This window comes from Diadema antillarum, unplaced genomic scaffold, assembly GCF_040938485.1.
Source record: "Diadema antillarum isolate AM-2024a unplaced genomic scaffold, OU_Dant_1.0 seq00000541_RagTag, whole genome shotgun sequence".
NCBI classification, from domain to species: Eukaryota; Metazoa; Echinodermata; class Echinoidea; order Diadematoida; family Diadematidae; genus Diadema; species Diadema antillarum.
The window spans coordinates 974,741-995,434 of record NW_027271488.1 but is presented as its reverse complement, the minus strand read 5'-3'; the positions used below and the strand labels follow the sequence as shown (position 1 = coordinate 995,434).

The window sequence follows — 20,694 nt, the reverse complement described above, 5'->3', positions numbered from 1 at the left end:
AAGGTCTTGACCCCCCTTTAACAGGGTTCATCTACAGTTTGAACAAAAGCCATGATTCTTAATGTGAATAATACACAAAAATGCAAATGGATAAAAATAATTTGTTACATGACTTTAATGGAATTGTTGGTGACAAGGCAAAGTATAATCCTCTCAAAAGACTATAACATTTTACTGAGCTACCTTATGTTTAGTATTGAATAAATGGACGAAGAAAAGACTGAATACATGGACCAAAAAACACACAAAAAAGAGCTGTCACAATTCAGTGTGTGTAAGTACTCTATGTCTAAATTTGTGCCAGACATCACATGCTCTTTGGAATGATAGCAAGAATACAGCAAACAGGTAAATGGCACAGACTCGGCACGATGTCTCAAAAGTTGAGAAAAGTAACCAGGCATTTAGATAGGACTCAACCACTGAACACGTGGCACACACTGCTTATGTGGGTTAACATTATTGTAGCTGCGTAGAACTGATACCATTGTAGAGTACTATCTGTTACAATTTTTGGAAGGTGTAAAAGAAAAGAAAACAATAATAAATGAATGTCTCTAAATGAGAATCAGTCACAGACATTTGGTACTATTGGTACAATTCTTATTATTGCCTTAAACATGAATAATTCAGCAGCTTGTTCATCACTGAGGCATTTTGACATGACTGCAACATGAATAGAAATGATTACATACTTTTTCCGCAAATCAGAATCAGAAAATATTGGCCTCTGGTGCTGGCCACCTGAATATCCTTATGCTGACAAACAAACAAACAAAACAAAATCAATTATCAGCACTGGTGCACATGAGTGACAAACTGAGTACATATCATCACTCTCATAAAACAATTGCCTAAAAAAGTCATACTTGATAGTTTTGAGAAAAATTATTAAAAAAGTTGGTTTTCTCAATTTCTAATTTCTATTCAAGATTCAACTCATAACAGTTGGATGATTGCACCACTTGGGGGTATAATATGAGTTAGGCAACTACAGCTGTATACCACAAGCTGTATCTCATTCAGCAGATTGGACTTTGACAAAAACATGGTTTTAATAATATCTTGACTTCGACAATTATTTCAGGAGGGTGACGACATCAAACTTTCTATAGCAGCGGGCATAATCCTCTAGCATTGACTTAATTCACAGGATTTACCCTTTGTCTTTGCTACAGGACATTATGGACAGTATGCTCTGTAATGACAGGTGGGGTGCATGCACTGTGGAAAGGTGGATAAGCGTCCAGAACTATAATAACAGGAAGTCAAGGGTTCAAATCCCGCCCAGTGCGCACATCCTCCGTCAATATGCATACTCACTCTGTCCCTCTTGAGCCAGGTGTGTATATGAGGACCCCTGGCAATGGTGGGTTAACAATAATGGCAGGGCCTCCGGGGGGAAAAGAATGCCTATACTGAAAAGGCTACTCTGGATAAACAAGACCGTATTATCATTACCCAGTATTATCATTATCATTACAGATATTACTGACAGAAGTCCGTCAGCGTTCTCTGCACGCAAACATAAGGCTTATAATGGTTGGAATTCTGGTAAAAAAGACAATGGTGCCATCACTGAAGTTCAGTGTATGAAAGACCATCCACAGCAATAAAACAAAAACACAAACAAAACTGGAACAATTCCTTCATTAACAAGCTGATCCTAATTGCATCCAGCTTCAATGCACCGAGATCCCCGGGATGTTTTCACAAAAATAAATTACCATAATGTTACATCATAAATCACTAGTCTCGGCAAATCAGTCATTCAGGGTGAGTTTATCTGAGAACTGTCGTAGGAGCTGCTCTGCTTCGGACCTCTTGGACAGCTTTGTGGCCTTTCCCTGGAAACGTCCATTCTTGCAGGCACCCTTGCCTTCCAGCACAGTGGCGACCCTGTGGGACCACGCAAACACACACACACACACAATGCAGTTAATACATATGGACGTTAAGTTTCTATGCAGTCTAAAATACAGTCATTAATGTACCTTGAATAAAATGTCTGAGAAATACATGTATTCTTTCCCTCTACAATAAATAAAATTTATGACACAAAGTGGACCAAACACAGAAGTCTTATGTTAGCAATGCTACTCTCACATGACAACAATGCTGAAATAGTTCCAGTGGAATGCCACATGAGATGCTTGATTGATATTCAGTTGACATTAACTTTCTCAATACAGTTCCAACTAATTCCAAAATGTCTCACTTACTGGTTGCTTTGGTGTCAATATTTTCATTGAAAATTATTCTCTTCTAGGCATGTATTCCCCTACAACCAGAACTCGGGTAGTAATCTAAAACCATTTTGGGCATGATCCAAACTATTCACAATAAGATTTCAAATCAAGGTGGAGGAACTTTAAGTATACTTGTCATTCTAAATTCATATTACAACTATCATGGAGAAACTCTAATGTAAGGAATATAAAGATACAGAAAAAATGTATGCACATTTCAACACAATTCTTGTCCACACATCTATCTTTCCTTCATGTGTCACTCGAACAGGCAAGTTTCCTGATGAAAAGCAACTTAGATCATAACAGAGATTGGTATAAATGACCCGTTTCCATGTATCTAATTTGAACCTTACTTTGGACCAGCTTCTTCGATGATGGCCGGTGGTCCAGCAACAAGAAAGAGGCCAGCTCCATTCTCCTCACCCACAGTTAGAAGCATCAAGGCATTCTGGGAAAACATATGAAATCAGCAACATAAGCTAATAAAACAAATGGTATATATAAAACACATTTTTTCTACTACTAGAAATAATGAACATTACAACCTTTGGTAATATCTGAGGAGAATTTAAAATCAACATCTCGCTGAACTTTTTGATGATCTGGTAGTTATATACATGCACAATATATATATATATATATATATATATATATATATATATATATATATATATATATATATATATATATATATAATCTTGATGAATCATTTTCAATAATCTACTTGTGTGTTTTTTAAAAAGATGAGGTTAAACAAAGCAAAGAAAGAACATATTTCTTCTCTACAAAATGGAACTTTATATTCACAACAAGCTACTCTCGTAGTACTGTATAGAGTTTTCACATCCTCCATACAATTATAATTCAAAAACATCACAGACATCTCAGTGGTCTGTACATGAAAGAATTGACCATGACAAGTAACCACAGAGTTAGAAAGGCCAGCATCAGAAAAGAATGATATCAATATGTGTTGGAGAATGACAGGCTCATTCTGCCAAGTCAATAACGCCGAAAAACACAGTGCCAAAACAACAATTTCATAGCAAACACAACATTTATATACAACAAATTTTGTCCTTTCTGTTGAGCCTTCACTCAATATTGATGAAAATTGTTCCCAATATTCTACATGGGTATCACAGTACCTCTGTCTACAAGGCTAACTTTGAAAAAGCATATTATGGCATTTTTGAAGTCCTGTGCATTCACAAATGAAAAGATATTTCAAATTTATCTGATGAAATTCTGTGTGCAATACACAGCTCAATTCTGGCATTGAACACATAGTCGTGATCAAATTTTTCAAAAAATGGGGAAAAAGAGGTGGGGAAAATATTTGAGTATATCTCCACAAAGTATTGCAATTTATAAACTACATCACTATTCAGATTCTGTAAAGAAATTCCATGAAGCTTACATACATTACCTCCAGTATGATGACAGAGCAATAGATGGTACTGTAAAAGTGGATATTTTTGCGCAACTTATTTTTCGCCCTTGGCCGGGTAAGAAGGGTTTTACCGGTTTATAATTCCGCGGAATCAATACATCACGCACAGGAACATATGGCAAGCAAAAATATTCGCGAGCTTTTATTTTCGCGGTACTTTCTGGGTGCGCGAAATGCGTGGAAATTTCAACACCGCGAAAATTTCCACTTTTACAGTACATGTATATTGGCAGATCTAAACCCCCCCCCCCCCCCCCCCCCCCCCCCCCCCACACCCACCCCAAGCCCTGCAGGGTGCAAGCAGAGGTACAACACACAAGGACCCCGCCCTCACGGCCTCCTTACCTCTGGACCCACTTCATTGGCCAGCATGTTCATGAACTCCGAGTCACCCTCTTTCCTGTGGAGGGCCAGGACTGGGTCCCGGCCCTGGGTCTCCTTGTACAGTCTCGCCTCAAGCTGGGCCAGCTCTCGTAGAAGGGTGAGTGAGGTCTTTCGAGTTATAATATGACAGATGATTGAAAGAAATAAGATGACTCTATGAACATTTCCGAATTCTGTGTGACAAACCATTAGCCTCTTCTCCTGCAGATGCTTCAATGAAAGTAATCTGCCTTTAAAAAAAATAAATAAAATTCATAAATGCAAACAAACCATAGGCCCTATGTACAGCAACTCTTTCAATGAAGATTCATTGATCAATGATGCAGCCCTCTTTACGTCAAATAGAGCTACTACTTAAGTTTTTTTTTTCTTCTTCTTCTTCTGATGAATGCCGAGCAGGGCAAAGAATGAGCTAGCTCTCCCAGAAAGGTGGATGGGGTCTTCCACACTTATACATGGTGGAAACATACAAAATCACTTTGAAGAGAATTTATTAAGGCTCTCAGTGATAAACTGTAGGCCTATGGTACTTGTGAATAATATTCTTATATACGCCATATTTCCGCCAAAGTTCAATGATCTTTGACCTTGAGGTATTTCGCCTAATAATTGATGCAACTACACCTCATGTAGTATCCATGGGCCAGGTACCCAGATAATCCACTCAACACTTTCTTTCTTTAATTTCTCAAACAAGATGTGGAACAGATGGACAGACATTGGTCAAAAAACCCACAAACATTTATAATGCCTCAGGCCCCCTTCGGGGCTAAGGCATAAAACTGTATTAAAGGTATACAAATAAGCTTTGAGAAATTCAACATTGAAGTCGAGATAAAGACATAACTATCACTTTCATATCATGGTCAGAAGTATCAACATGCATATGCAAAACAGTAATGGAGGGATTGAATTAAAAGTGGGTCACTTGGAATATGTTACATAATGGGATACCAAAGAGAGAAGATTATAAAGTATATTGTCCCACAGGTAAAGTTCTCACAAATCTTGACAATTCACCTTGCAAAGGCTACCAAATGATGTATGTTTGTAAGCATCATTGAGTGACAAAGGGACGTGATAATTGATGTCCCCCAGGTACCTTGTTGGCTGCCTTGAGGGATTTCTGTATCTTATCCACCTGCTGGGCGTGGTCTTCTGGTCCGCATCTAGGAGACATCAACGTCAAGATGAGAGGGGGATGGGTGGGGTTAGGGAAAGCCAATCATGAAACAAAGTGTCTCTATTTTCTTTTTCTTTTCTTTTTCAGTCATTGCTATTCACAACATGAGACCAGAAATGAGGGATAAATCCTGGTCGAGTGTAGATAATAGTCACAGATGAAGAGGCTTATCTTCTCAGGAGTTTACTGGTATCGTAAAAGAGCCATAATATCAATGCCATCATTTAGTCTTGCTTTCAGAGTCATTAGTACACACAACATGGATGTGATACAAAATTTAATAAGCACTTTCAAAACTAGGAATTGATATGTGTTTGTACTTATTTTATGTGGTCATTGAAGAAGCAATTGAATGCCTATGAGCAAGCTACCACAGGACCGATGGCTTTAAGCCTCTCTCAAGGACTAGGTAATGAGAATAAATCCAAGAATAGCGAGCTCATGAAAATTACAAACATTTGAAATGAGGACTAATTACTGCACACATAAACTTAAAAAGTGTCCTTTAATGGGTGGTGATAAAGGCCAACAATGGCAGAGACAACATTCTGAAGAAACAAAACTAACTTATACCAATGAAACAAACTTACTTGAGTAATGCTGTGAGAGCCTTCTCATTGTCATAGCACTTGCCCAGGTAGGCCAGGACCCTGCCACCAGCTAAGAAGAACAAGTTGGTCTTGCCTTTTTTGCCCTTTTCTGTCCCCAGAAGTTTGATAGCCTGGTGAGAAACAGACAATGATGTCAGAGTAATAATTACTGCATTACTGTGGGCACAATGGTGACCACAGTCCCAATTTTAGCGCATAACATCAAAGTATTAAGGGGATTTAGATTTTCCCAACGAAGATGTTCTGAGGAAAAAAAACATGCTTTGCACATGTACACATTTGCTTTGAATATAGATATTAAACTTGCGTTGTCCGAGTTTGCACAGTTGGATCTGGGCCATTTTTGCATCAGCTCAAATTCACACCACAGAGAGCTACTTGGTGCAATGACCGAAAATGGGGGCGCCATTTTACTTTGTGTAAGCTGCATCCTCATATGTAATCTAAAGCTACTGTGCAACATGACTCAAGGAGAGAGAGGAGAATGGCCAATGCAATTATCGTCTTAAAGGCGCATAGTCCAGGTAGTGTAGAGGGCGCTGTTGATGATATTGCCGATCACCATTAGCATTGATACAAAGATTGCCGAAGTTGAGCTGTCATCAAGAGTAAAGCGCGTAGGTGTTGCTAAGTAACGTTGCCTTCGTTGTCTTCTCTGCGCATCATGCAGTCTGTGGTAATGCCAGAGTGTGTGCATATGTGCTTCTTATTATGACATCACAAAAGAAGTTTGCCATAGCTGTCATCCCCTCGATCAGCCCATTCATGAGCCGAACTGTGATCAGACCACTGACTAACAGTTACAGTGGATCGGACTTCTTCCGACTCGGGGAAATGGGTCACAGCGTAAGCGCTAAAGAGGAGTCCATAGCGTAGGTCTCTATAGGAAACTTGCGCCGTGCGCCCACATACGCATTTGACTAAACCACCAGGACCATGTGCCTTTAAACGTTCGTGCCGCAAATCTAAAGCTCTCGATTGTCTGTAGCACCTGTTAACCTGTTGAGGACAGGCTGATTTTGCTACAACACACATTTCCCATAAACACCTGCCCGAGTATACACGGGATTAGTCTTCAACGGGTTAAAAGACAGTTAGCATACAGCAGTAGTATACTTTCATCGGACAAGAAGACAGACATTCTCTTTCCCCAGAAATCTCCACACTAAGTCCCTCACTCTCAAGCCACTGGATGTGTCAACCTCCCAAGAGATGGTCAAGGTATCATTGCTGCACACAACTCTTTCACTTTCCCAAAAACCAGGCCACGTCCTAGCCCTTGCTGCCCTTATCAATGTTGACCATAAACAACACAGAATCCTCTTTTGTAAGACCAAGAATAACTCAATAACCCCAATCCCCAAAACAAGAAACTTTGACAGGGTGAAGAATATAAATTAAACATGCAACTAGAGAGGAGAATCATTGAAGGCATGGTAAGAAGAGGTTGTTCTCTGCGACTGCTCTCCCTTGATTGCATATACGGATAAAATCCAGAAGTATCGGCATGACAGTGTGCTCCTATGGAGTGATTAGAATGAAGATCACGTGTGGCCAGGGTGGCAAAACTGTGAAGATGTTAAGATCATAATAAATGTTAAACACACTTTTGTCACATACAGATTATTCAGTCTAAATGCATAATGCACTCCTGATTAGAACAGCACAATGATAATTATTATTTTTTTTTAAGCCTCCATTTTTTTTTCTTCTAAAAAATAAACAAGAGCTAATATTGGTCAGTCAAGTCTAGCTAGGTATAATACTGGTATCAACAAAACAACATTCATTTACCTCAGTCTTTGAGCAAATAAATGTCAAAACAGCTAATAGTGCTATACACAGACAAGTCAACGCTGATGTAATTTTACAGTCTGTGTTCTCGGTTTCTTTTATAAAATCACTGACAAACACAAACATCATAATGGATGATAGTTACATGCCCTAGAATAAACAAACAGGCAAAAAAAAAAAAATGTGCATATTTGCCATCTGTAAGTTAATGCATCATACCTGCAAGTGGCTCAAGTTTGAAACGTGTGTGCCACAACACATGTTGGCCTCTATCCCTTTTATCTCGACTATTCTAACCAAACCCACGTGGTCATCTGGAAGGCCTCTTGTCCGAACCTGAATCAGAAACAGATGGAAATAACTAAACGCAATAAGCAAACGAGTAAGATACTACATACTCTTGAAAATGCGGCGTCCACTTTACACCATCTAATGATTTAAAAAAACAATTCTCTGCGTATCAGTGCATATCAATCTTGACGGACTCCTGTCTGTACACAGTAACTAAAACTTCTCCTTTTTGTGTGTTTGCATTAAAAAAAAAAATCTGTTCAGAACTAATACAGTGAATTTCAGTTCTGATTGCAATGGTAAAATGCCTTATAAGTGTTCACAAGCAATTCCTCCATTATGACAAAAGTAAAAACAAAGGAAATATAAACAAAAGGGAAAAATAATGAAAATTGTAAGTGACTGCATCGTAATTTTCTAAGGCATCATTACAAGTGACGGCGAGAGGAATTTGTCACCTCCTCCAGCTCCTTGGAGCCAATCTCCACCAGTCGGGGTGTCATCGGGATGCACTGTCTGATGGCATCGTTCACATCCATCTCAAGCTTCTCCATCTCCTCTGCTCCAATCTTTGGTGTGTCCAACTCGATGAATGACTTCTCTCGGCCCAGATCCCTTGAAGTGAGAGAAGGGGAATGAGGAGAAGGAGAATTCATGAAGATTCCTAAACATTATCTCATAAATTTAGACAATTACTTGACGTCTGTGGAGGACAATGTGTATTAACAGATAGATGCAGTGAAGACAAACAAAGAAGTGTTGAGACTGTAGAAATTAAGATGATACTTTCAATAATGCCACACAGGTAAAAGGGAAACACATTGTGATTAAAGCTTAAAGGAAACAAAAACCAGTCTTTGGCAAATTTTGCAGCTATCAAGAACAACAACTCTGAATGATGACGCCAACAGATTCTATATTGGGTGCAGGGTTGATTTTAAGTGTACAGTGTATTTATAATGGTTATATATTTTAGAAACTGATTACAACAATTATCTATTTATGCTGTTACCTAGAGTATATTTTTCTCTCCTCATTTTAATTCACCGAGTCACACATTTTCACATATTTTCACAAAATGTTACTGCTGTTTTCATCAATATTTTACTCAATACCAGAAGCACACTTTTAATATACATGAAATATTGTGCATCATTACTGTCACATACTAACATTAGGCCTTGAATTGTAAAGAAAAACGTAAAATCATTGTTACCATGATGTAGTTTTCCATCCATATTTGTTGTCAGCTATGGCAGTAATTAAGTGTTGACCTGTGAAAAAATGTCAAGAAATTTTTTTGATATTTGAGGACAAGACAAGAAGATGAAATAACATCGGCTTGTCTGCCAGCTTGGCTATATTGTTCAGAGAAACTGCAGACTATTATGCTGCAGTCTAGACAAAATAAGTGGACAAAATCAAGCAATATCTTTGTTTCCCCTAAAATTGCATGACAGAACTTTATAAAATGTGGACACTGATGCCTGAATGTTCTTGGTCTAGTATCTTCATGTTTTACTATTATTGCATCAGAAGTTAACATTCAGTGACATTTCCCTAAATTTGCTCATTTCAGTTAGCCATTATCATCAGCAATAACTGTTGTTTATCGTACATCTCTCTTCTCAATAGATTTGCACCCTTTTGAGTACATACCTGAATGTTGCTGCATGTGGTCAAATCTCCTCTCCCAGTTGACCTTCTGCTTGACCTCTGACCCAGGTTCAAACGATGACGTCACAAAGTGAATGGCATCCGCCCCCTTTCTTGTGATTCTCAGTACCTCCACATCATTAATCTGAGATTAGAAGATCATAGCGATTACAAAATGACACTGAAAATTATGTAGTGGGTTGGAGAGACTTGATGAATAAAAGCGAGTTCAAACCATTTGAGAGAAACCCTCTCTGCACTGTCAACTCACTAATGCTTTGTAGAAAATGAAAGTACATGTATTTGAACAATGGAATGACTCTCCTAATATCAAAATGAGAAAGTTTTGGTTACTCAGAACTCTCACATCTTTATAAAAATGTTTTGGACACAAGACCAAACACTGCAGTGATTATCATATCGAGGGCAAGGCCACGAGCAAATTAAATTGTCGACACACACAAACACTCACATTCACTTTCTTTTAATAAATCTCTTTCTTTTAGAATAAATGTCATCTCAAGAGTACAGGGATTGCTCTTTAGAATTTATGACACCACATTGCACATCTTTTTTATAGAAAAGGAAAACATATTTAATACATACATGTATAAATCAATTAAAAGCTCTCCTTTATTAGAATTAGAAGAGGTACATGATGCCATGTCATTGTCAAGAAACATAATCTCGGGTTCACCATAGCTATACTTACTGTTCCTCTATCATCCGGCTACACCCATTATCAGCATCATGGAGAAAATTGTGACGTGATAGAAAATAAGAGAGAGATAGGAAAAAACAAAAACAATTAGAGCAGCAATCATACATTGAAAATGTAAGAAATAAATGTGTTCTGCATAGAACCTTTCTTTTGTGTGATAGGATTATGAAACATTGATGAAACATCGACATCAACTACATTAAAATGTAAAGAATGTAATCAAACTGATTTGATATCAAATGATTCTATTTCACACATATGACAAGAAATGATAGTGTAACTGCAACTACGCTTTTATCATTACTGCCAATATTACTGGTACTTTTATCACTATTCCTACTTCAACTTCCCTATTGACAGCAATGATTGATTTCAGCCACTATAGCCATATATATCACCGTACTCCTTTTGCTCCTACAACTACTACTAGTATTTCTACATTTATATTTTCCATTCTTTGATCAATTCTGGAGAAGCATCTTTGGCACATAGCAAGGTAATGAACACAAAACCGCGTTTTCAGAAACATAATCTAGGTTTTATGGCCCAATATCACAGATCAATGTTGCTAGGGATCACATACACACAAACACAAAATGAAATGTATATCTTCAACTAGTGTGATGAGAAATAATAGAAACAAAAGAAAAGAAAACAAAACAAATGCAAAACAAAGTAAAAAATCACCTGGCCCCCTCCTTCCGGAAAGAGTACCGTGTCCTCCAGAATCAGCTCATATCCCTTTATATTCTGCTTCTTACCATTCACCTGCAGCTTGGCCTGGGCTGGGGAGCACGACACCACTTTGGTGGTTAGCTGTAGGTGATATATATATGAAAGATATAATTATATGTACAATAAACAAATAAATAAATAAATTATACATATATAAATAAATAGATAAATATATATATATATATATATATATATATATATATATATACATATATATATATATATACATATGTAATTTTGGTTAATTTTTATGTAATATTGAATATGAAGGGCTATACTATCAGCTGTTTATATGTACACAGCATGTGTTGAATCTTACAGGCTCTCGTGCGCCCAGAGTATCAGTAATGATAGATACAGCGCATTATATATGTACTTTATTTATATCATATATGTATATATGTTATATTTATCATTTCTTTAATTGAATTGAATGGATATCTCTGTTATCAAACTTCCCAGCCAAATGGCTGAATTGTGTCTGATTTACAATGATAAAAGTACAAAAAGAGATCATATTATGCTACACAAAGAAAACATATACATCTAATAAAAAACTAGAGATATAAACAAATATATATTACAAAGAAAGAGGATATGTGTTGTTGAGATTTCAAACACACGATCATACTTACCACTTATAAATACGTGACAGCAAAGGAAAATTTCTGTCATGTAAACAGAAAATTCATCTTTCTGGGCCCCATTTCACACACACACACACACAAATTGATATGAATATCAGTAGCAACTCTTGCTGGAATGGAATTGTCATGGTATTTAGTGACATTGACAAGAATCCAGCTTCCTGTTGATGCATTGTTGTTGTTTATTTTTCTTAAATAATGATGTTAGGTACACACTTTTTCTCAATGCTTCAAGCCCAGGACCTCTAAATATTCTCGGTTTTTCCCCCTTCGCCCACAACTCCATCAGTTGTTAATCGTGTTAATGGGCGGTATTGTGTAGATGGTCGTTCATACAGGGAAATCCCCTAGCTAGTTTTAGCTGTCGGGCGAGTGCCACCAGTGACTTCCGTAATCAAATTTGACTCTACAAAATCAACGCATGGAAGCTTTCCCGCAGGGAACTAGTGTTGTAAATGCATCACCAGCAGAGTCAAACCAGGGAGGTGAGACAAACACACTGTTTCGTAAACCTCACTGATTTCTACACTATCAAATCACACCACTCTTCCCTAGTAAACCTACACACACAGCCTCTGACGATCGTTAATGTCTTCTACTATCTAGTATCTGCGTCTGTGAAGTCGCTACCCGGTACACGCTGATACCATATGATATAGCTAGTCCCGTGTGTACAAAATAATGAGTAAATTTGTCAAATCTCTTTTGCTAACACCCCTGCCTTTGATAGGCCGTAATAAAATGGGGAAGTAAATTTCGCAGAGTGATACCGAGTATACAGTACACGGCAATCCACAATATTAGTATGATCGCAAACAATACCTCTGTCTCGTAACTATGCTTCTGGCAGTAGAAAGACATGTCGACGCATACAAGGCCTTCCGGTTCCCTGCACTGACTGTTTGTTTTCGGATTGTTTTTAGTTCACGTTGCATTGGGCATGCCACATTGCACAGCAGCTAGCCACACACACACACCAGCATCGCGTGGCGTGGGCGCAGCACTGGGAATATGGATCTGTAGCTCCATCATAAAACGCTTCCACCATCTTTACAAAGAGATCAGTGGATGGGGCGCAGTGATGCGGCCCTCGGAAAAGACTTGGAGGGGTGGGGGGGGGGGGGGGTGGGGGGGTGGGGGGTGGGGGTGGGGGTGGGGGAGGCTCAAGGGAATTTCGATAGCTGATGCACCTCCTTGATCTTGCCCTCGCCACCCTTTTGTGTTGTGTCGTTTCCAGTGGCGTATCTAGGGAAAACGGCGCCCGGGGTAAGCGCGAAAATTGCGCCCCTAATTTCTGAAAAAGTGTTCAACCCTATACCCATCGCGGTAGGGACTTTATTTGTTTGTTTGTTTTTATTTCCGTCTTCATATAAAAATACACACATTACAAGTTACATATACATTGCATATACGTACAGAAGAAACGGGGGATTGCCTGTTCAGTCATATTTTCAAAATATGTCTGTTCTTCCACATGGTCCCGATATAATACGCTTTAAACAAAGTCCATATGATATGCTTTTTCAAGCACTTAAAGGGGGTCTTTTGAGGGTGATTCAAATGTAATGAATTTTGATAAATTGTGGCGAGCGAGCGCAGCGAGCGAGCCAAAATTTTTTGCATTTCAGCTTACAAAACATGGAATTCTTGTCAGTTTTTGCTAATCATATCTTACAATATTTCCGCGTCATCATCACGTTTTGTTATTATCTCTTTCTTTTTTTTTTGGTAAATTTTGGCGAGCGAGCGCAGCGAGCGAGCCGGAAAATTTTGTATTTCAGCTTACAAAACTTGGAATTCTTGTCATTTTTTGCTTATCAAATCTTACAATTCTAATCAAGCTATAGTGACGACCTTATAGATAACGATTTATACCAACAAACTGAGGACTTGAAAAAATACTCTAAATTAGCACGAGCGAGTGAGCCGAAATTTGTATATTTCCGCGTCATCATTACGTTTTGTTCTTATCTTTTTTTATTTGTTTTTTTTTCCGCGCCCCCCCCCCCCCCCCCCCCACGTATGTTCGAAACCGTTGGCGTCCTCTTTGGATCCAATCGGCGATCGCTTCAGAACGAATGAAATTGCAGCCGCTGCTCCGTGTAACATTTTTCCTGCTAAATATAAAATGACACGTGTGAACACGATAGACATTGTCATTTTGTCCGCGTCATCGTCACGTTTTGTTCTTATCTTTCTCTTCCTTTTTTTTTTTGATAAATTTTGGCGAGCGAGCTGAAAATTTTTGTATTTCAGCTTACAAAACATGGAACTCTTGTTATTTTTTGCGTATTAAATCTTACAATTCTAATCAAGTTATAGTGACGACCTTATAGATGACAATTTATACCAACAAACTGAAGACTTGAAAAAATACTCTAAATTAGTACGAGCGAGTGAGCCGAAGTTTGTATATTTCCACGTCATCATTAAGTTTTGTTATTATCTTGTTTGATTTGTTGTTGTTTTTTTGCCCCCCCCCCCCGTATGTTCGAAACCGTTGGCGCCTTCTTTTGATCCAATTGGCTATCGCTTCAGAACGAAAGAAATTGCAGCCGCTGCTCCGTGAAACATTTTGCCTGCTAAATATAAAATGACATGAATGAACACAATAGACATTGTCATTTTGTCCACGTTATCATCACGTTTTGTTCTTACCTTCTTTTTTTATATAAATCTTGGCGAGCGAACGCAGCGAGCGAGCCGAAAATTTTTGTATTTCAGCTTACAGAACATGGAATTCTTATGTAAACACAATAAACATTGTCGTTTTGTCCGCGTCATCGTCATGTTTTGTTTTTATCTTGCTTGATTTGGTTTTCTGCCCCCCCCCCCCACCATTCTCCCTCCCTTTCCGGGCGATTTTTTTTCTTCTTCTTCTTTTCTTTTCTTTTTTCTTTTTTTTCTTCTTCTTCATTTTTTTCTTTTTTTTCTTCTTCTTCTTCGTTTTTTTCCCCGTTTTTTGCGCCCCAAGGAGTGGCGCCCGGGGCACGTGCCCCCCTTGCTCCCCCCCCCCCTAGATACGCCACTGGTCGTTTCACTATACTTAGCCTTGAAGGAAAAGGAAGAATTAAGAACTTTTCTACTGTCAAGTGCGCACAGACTTTGGGAACAATGACTCTGCAATCAGACAGAGCAGAGGACTATATAATTAAAGGGATAGTACAGTATTGGTGGAGATGAGAATTGGGCTTTTAACTTTTTGCGAGATACCAAGAAAACAATTATGATATAGTACAGAGCATACCATTTTAAGAGGAATTCAAAGTTTAATTGATGAAAATCGGGTTTGGAATGACTGAAACATCCAAAAACAAAGTAAAACAAAGCGATCGTAATAAAGTGTTGGTCCCACACTTTATTAGAATCGCTCTTTTTTTTTGGATATCTCAGCCATTTCAAAACCAATTTTCATCAAATAAACGTTGAATTCCTCATAGAATTACATGCTCTTTCATATTATTTCATAAGAGGTTTCTCATTATCTCACCAAAAAAAAATGTTAGAAACCTGAAATTAGGTCTCAACCAAAACTATACGAGAGTGAAAAATATTAGGTGACTCAACTCCTATGGACTGCTATCATCTCTACGCAGCTCTTGTTGGGTGTAGTCATAGGATCCCCCTGAATGAAATTGATACAATTTGCTTGCATATTATATATTAAATCTCATTGAAGAATTTCATCTGTAGACCTAAATCTCACCTTCACACATGCATTTTCCGAACTTTCCTACATTGTATTTTCGCACACGCGAAATACGCACACAATTATGAAGCTCAAAAACGAAGAGATGCACCTTTAATCTAACCACATTAGGGAATATAAATGTGTAATAATGGGTTCACTGTCATTTATCTCTTTAAAGAGAAATCTCTTCATTTCCTTGCAGCCACTTGAGGTTTAAAGCACAATGCATATCTCATGAATGCAATGATCCGTTTATCTATCGCTTATTTATCTAGACATATACACATAAGCATGTAATATCAAATGGTAGTATATTTTGGATAAAATATGAAGACATTTTCCAAATAGGGCCTTCTTATAGTTGTACACTTTTTTTTGGTGAAAAGATGTCACCAAGTACTGTGGCATCTCGCGCTGCTTCGTAGCGGGTCACCGTGGCTTTGTGAAATGTCAGAAAGCAATACTTTTAAAAAGCAACTCTGACCGCGGCGTGGCTGCTTCGTACAGTCACTGTCACTGTAGGATCCCTTCATAACATTGCATCGCGCCTCATTTCCCCCTTCTTTTGTCAAAATGTTTTATCCAAGTTTCTGGTTTAAGCTACGAGACAGAGGTGACTCCAGAATATATAGCAGGCATTCTATTCCCTGATGAGGAGTGTATATCCCCCAAATCAATACGTACTGTTGGAGACACTGAGGCCTATTGTTTTAACTAGAAACCCGAAACTCGGCATAGTATATTTGTTTTATATTTTGATCTTAAAGGAATGGTATAGTATTGGTTGAGTTGAGAATTCAGCCTTTTTTTGCAAGATACTTAGAAACTACTTTACGAAATGTTGAGAAGCCCACAATTCCGAGGAATTCAAAGTTTATTTGATGAAAATTGGTTACGAAATTATTGATATAAAAAAACCCCAGAAAAACAAAGCAACCCTGATAAAAGATGGGTCCCACCTTTTATTAGGATTGCTTTGTTATGGATATCCCAGCAATTTCAAAACCAATTTTCATCAAATAAACTTTGAATTCCTCGTAGAATTATTATGCTCTTTTATATTTCATAAGAGATTTCTCTTTATCTCAAAAATCATAATAAAAAAAATGTTGGAAGCCTCAAAACCCATCTCAACCGAAACTGTACCATCCCTTTAACGAAAAGAAAGGGAAATGAGGCGATAAGTCGTGAGGCGGATGTGATGTTTTGGAGAGATCTTGTGAGCGTATACGAAGCAAGGCGCGACGTCACAATTGCTTTCTCACATTTCACAAAGTGACCATACGAAGCTGCGTGCGACCGTGCGATGTCACAATTCCTTTGTGATGTCACATATCGGTCTGCTTTGTGACATTATTCACAAAATAGTAGGACCTATATCATGGAGTGTCAAACATGCCAACATTCTAAAATCATACAGTCGAAATTGTATCTTGGAGAAAAAAAAAATCTTCTAAATATAGTGATCGATTGAAAGAGCTTCACGTGATCATATACATTTTCAACTATTTCAGAATGTTTTGGCCAGTATGACACTCCGTGGTAAAGTATACAATTTTGAAAATGACGTCACTGTTTCTGCAACATTTTCCAAACAGTACACTGATATTAGTGAAATTATGTCACAATTAAAGCAAGTGTGACACATAGAGCTGTATTTACATGACACCGCGCGCTGCTTCGTACGATCACTTTGTGAAATCTAGGCAGGTGTAAAATGTAACAGCCATTGTGACATCACAAAGCGATTCTGATATCGCGCGCTGCTTCGTACGATCACTTTGTGAAATGTACTAAAGCAATTGTGACATCACAAAGCAATTCGGACATCGCGAGCTACTACGTAGATCGCTCTGTGAAATGTAACAATTTGTAACAAAGTAATTGTGACATCACAGACCAATTCGGACACCGCGCGCTGCTTTGTACGATCACTTTGTGAAATAACGTAAATAAAAACAATCGTGACATCGCACTCTGCTTCCTACGGTCACCGTACCTAGATCCCTCCACAAGATTGCACCCATGCACCACATGACCTCTCGCCTCCTATTCCCTCCTCTTTTTGTTTTGATCCCACATATAAAACAAAATGCTCTGCCTAATTTCGAGTTTCTGGATAAAACTATGGGCCTCGGTGCCTCTAACAGTACTATTATACTATTCGCTTCGGGGTTGCGCCCCTCAGTGAATAGAAATATTTTGGAGTCACCTCTCCCAATATAAACCAGAAATTCCACAGGCAAAATATTATAATAATCTATTTCAGACTGTTCGCACGTTTGACACTCCATGGTATATTATTTGGAAAGATGACGTCAGTCCTTGTGACGACAATTTCCAAATCAATATGCCCTAGTTTTGTGAAACTATGACATCATCACGCGTTGCACTTCTTACGGTTTCTGAAGCTGTATGATCCCCCGCAACATCGGATCACCACACGACTTCTCTTCTCACATTCATTTCCGTCCTTTTGTTTAAAGTTTGATCCAAAATGTAAAACAGATATTGCTCTGCCCGATTTCGAGTTTCTAAACTATTGATGGGCCTCGGTGCCTCCGACAGTGCTATAGGCCTGCTGTTTTCGAGTCACCTATGCGCATGCCCGTAGTTTTAACCAGGAACCCTCAATGCAAAATATATAGTATACCATTACTACTGTAAAGTATGTCATACTTTCACTACAATCAGGGAGGTGAGTTTCCTTTCACCTACAATGTAGCGAAGGACGGGGGGGGGGGGGTTCATGGTTATAATGGTAACCACCCATCCCCCCCCCCCCAAACAGGGAACCTTTGAAAACGACTGGGTGTTGTGATTTTTTTTTTCTTAAATTCTTTTTGACGATCACGAGCCAAAAAGCTTTTGTGGCTGTGCACAGCCACCCTCCCCACCCCCCCCCCCCCCGCCCCGGTTCCGCGTCCCCTGAAAAGTTATTCATTTTCCAAGTTTTGGTACAGACATATGCTGGATTAGAAGAGTACAGCCGTAAGTGACGTCACTACAGGACAACGATGATTACAAGAAAACGTAAAGAGAATTCCACCAAATTGAATTTTTATATGAAATATACACATTCCCTCGACTTGCCAGTGATAGAGTGATATAGGGTTTGCGCTGCGCTCTGAAAGAGATAAGTATTGAATTCTCACTATATGAAGACGTTACAATGAATATTTCAGTCATCGAAATGCTGTCATCTTGATAAAAGAAGACATGGCAACTAGTCGGGAAATAGAGCAATATAAGAAACATTAATTTTTTGAAGAAAATGATAACGCACAATGAGGATTTTGAACAAAGAGCGTAAAACTAAAAAAAAAAAATCCACTTCCAGATGTGGTTGCCGTGTACACGACTCTTAAGGGTCAGTAGAGCAAATTGCACTTTTTTACACTTCATACTACAAAAGTGTCAATAACAAAGTCATGTAATTAATGGTTTGGTCAAGAAATCTTACATACTGGCGAGTGCATATATTACGGTGAACTTTCTTTTCTGTTACCAATTACAGGCGCTGTGACCACACGCCAGTAAAATACAGCATTATGTATCACGGCGACAGAAGTATACTGGTACATGGACATTACTGTCCGAGCACAACTGAGCACAATGCGTGTTCAGGTGTGTCTGTCGCTCGACTTCTCACCAGCGGGCGGGCGACAAGCGAGCGGCAAACAAGCTGCGCATCTTTCGTGCACGTCAAGCAACGGTGGGGACACTCTCCGTCGGGTATGCATAGGGCAGTACGTGACCTTTGCGATGAACGGGCGATCTGCGAGCGAACTACACTGCGAGCGCCTAGTATTACATCCTGCAATGGAACAGCACCGATTTTACCAGCAGTGAATGGACGGTAAGCTCGCCAATATTTTCGATATGTGTCATATGATAAATGTTTCATATAAATAGATATAATATATGTTCACTCTTTCATGGTAGTATGTCTAGACGTAGAAATTACGTACGAGCTGACCTTTCCCCGTTTCATTTGATTTGATTGGTGTTATCATAATGGATCGTATTTCTATCGAGAGTGCATTCATGAATTCTCGTAATTGACATGTAATGCGTGGATCTATGCATGCAGGATATATAGGGTGTGTGTGCGAGTGTATGTGATGTTGTCATCAGTCTTAACCTTCATCATGATCATGCAGACCTAGATAATGTTTTTATTGGCAATCCTGATGTTAGTGTAAGTGATAGGGTTGTTATGCTTGTAAGATGACCTGGAAAATGACATGCAAAATTCTGTGCAGCATTGCTGTCAGCAGTATTAAAACATAAATGCTTGCTAGTTGACTGGACTCCAGTCAAGTATTCAGGTAATATGGATGTATTTACTTCAGTCTGAATTTCTCTACTATGAGGTCTGTGCAAAAAGGAGGAGTATCACAGATTTCAGTTTGTGTGTCACGCTATTATACCATACCATTTGAGTAAGTGAGAGCACTGCAAAATGCCTGTGGCGTGTTCATGTGTCAGGTAGGACATATATACGACAATGAATAGAATGATCATCACAATATTGACTGAACATATGCATTTATATATGTGATTATAATATAATGGACATCATCAGGAAAAAAAAGTCTCTTACTGTTATTGTAAATTTGTAACTCCTCTAGCTTAGGCCACATTTTTGATAAACCCCATAAAAGTGTACAACATCATAGAATTTCAACATAAAATGTATAAACCTATTTTCCAAGTAGATAGTATGCTAGTATATATGACAATATTGTTATTGATAATATTATTATTTGTTTGGCTTTCAGTCACAAATATCAATATTACATCATTCAAAATCAGAATATAATGGAGAGTTATGGGTGCACCAGGTTGGGCAGCCGGGACTAATAATGATACTTTCTGTCAATCACTGTAATACAAGTTAATGCATTTACTTCATCCTGTGTGTTCAGAGCCAGTGATAATTAGCCCCTTAGCTTAAGGCATTGAAATAATGATTATACATTTATCACGTGAGCAAGCTATGGTCTCAAAAGAAAAAAAAGGAGAAGAAGCCTACAGACGAGAAGTACAAAATACAAGATTGTAGCTATTGAAATTGGGACATGAGTGTACATGTAAGAGCCACATATCCAAAAAGATGTCACAAGTTGAATATCAAAATGGTCTATATTTCTTTGAGGAAGAAGAATATCATATGATACCTTTTATGATTATGATAACCAGTAAAATTGATATGTATATGGATATTATATTATGATTTTGTTCTTTTTTTTTCTGTTTGGATAGTGAGAGGA

At 38.3% G+C, this 20,694-nt stretch overlaps 2 protein-coding genes across 2 annotated transcripts in view; one reads left to right on the top strand and one right to left on the bottom strand.

The window, feature by feature from the left end:
* Nucleotides 1–862: 862 nt before the first annotated feature.
* LOC139734692 (alanyl-tRNA editing protein Aarsd1-B-like) lies at nucleotides 863–12,629 on the bottom strand. The gene is made up of 12 exons (XM_071645485.1): nucleotides 12,550–12,629; nucleotides 11,033–11,161; nucleotides 10,337–10,354; nucleotides 9,628–9,769; nucleotides 9,185–9,242; nucleotides 8,427–8,583; nucleotides 7,897–8,013; nucleotides 5,863–5,993; nucleotides 5,192–5,258; nucleotides 4,051–4,197; nucleotides 2,606–2,700; nucleotides 863–1,899 (listed from the first exon to the last, which is right to left on the bottom strand). The coding sequence occupies exons 1-12, from the start codon at nucleotides 12,586–12,588 to the stop codon at nucleotides 1,764–1,766; spliced, it is 1,236 nt and encodes a 411-aa protein (XP_071501586.1). The 5' UTR covers nucleotides 12,589–12,629; the 3' UTR covers nucleotides 863–1,763.
* Nucleotides 12,630–19,188: 6,559 nt separating this feature from the next.
* The window catches only part of LOC139734705 (uncharacterized), a 28,535-nt gene continuing 27,029 nt past the window's right edge, over nucleotides 19,189–20,694 (top strand). Inside the window, exon 1 of the mRNA XM_071645497.1 lies at nucleotides 19,189–19,277. The gene's annotated coding sequence lies outside the window, so the exon portion shown is untranslated. The remainder of the gene's footprint in view (nucleotides 19,278–20,694) is intronic.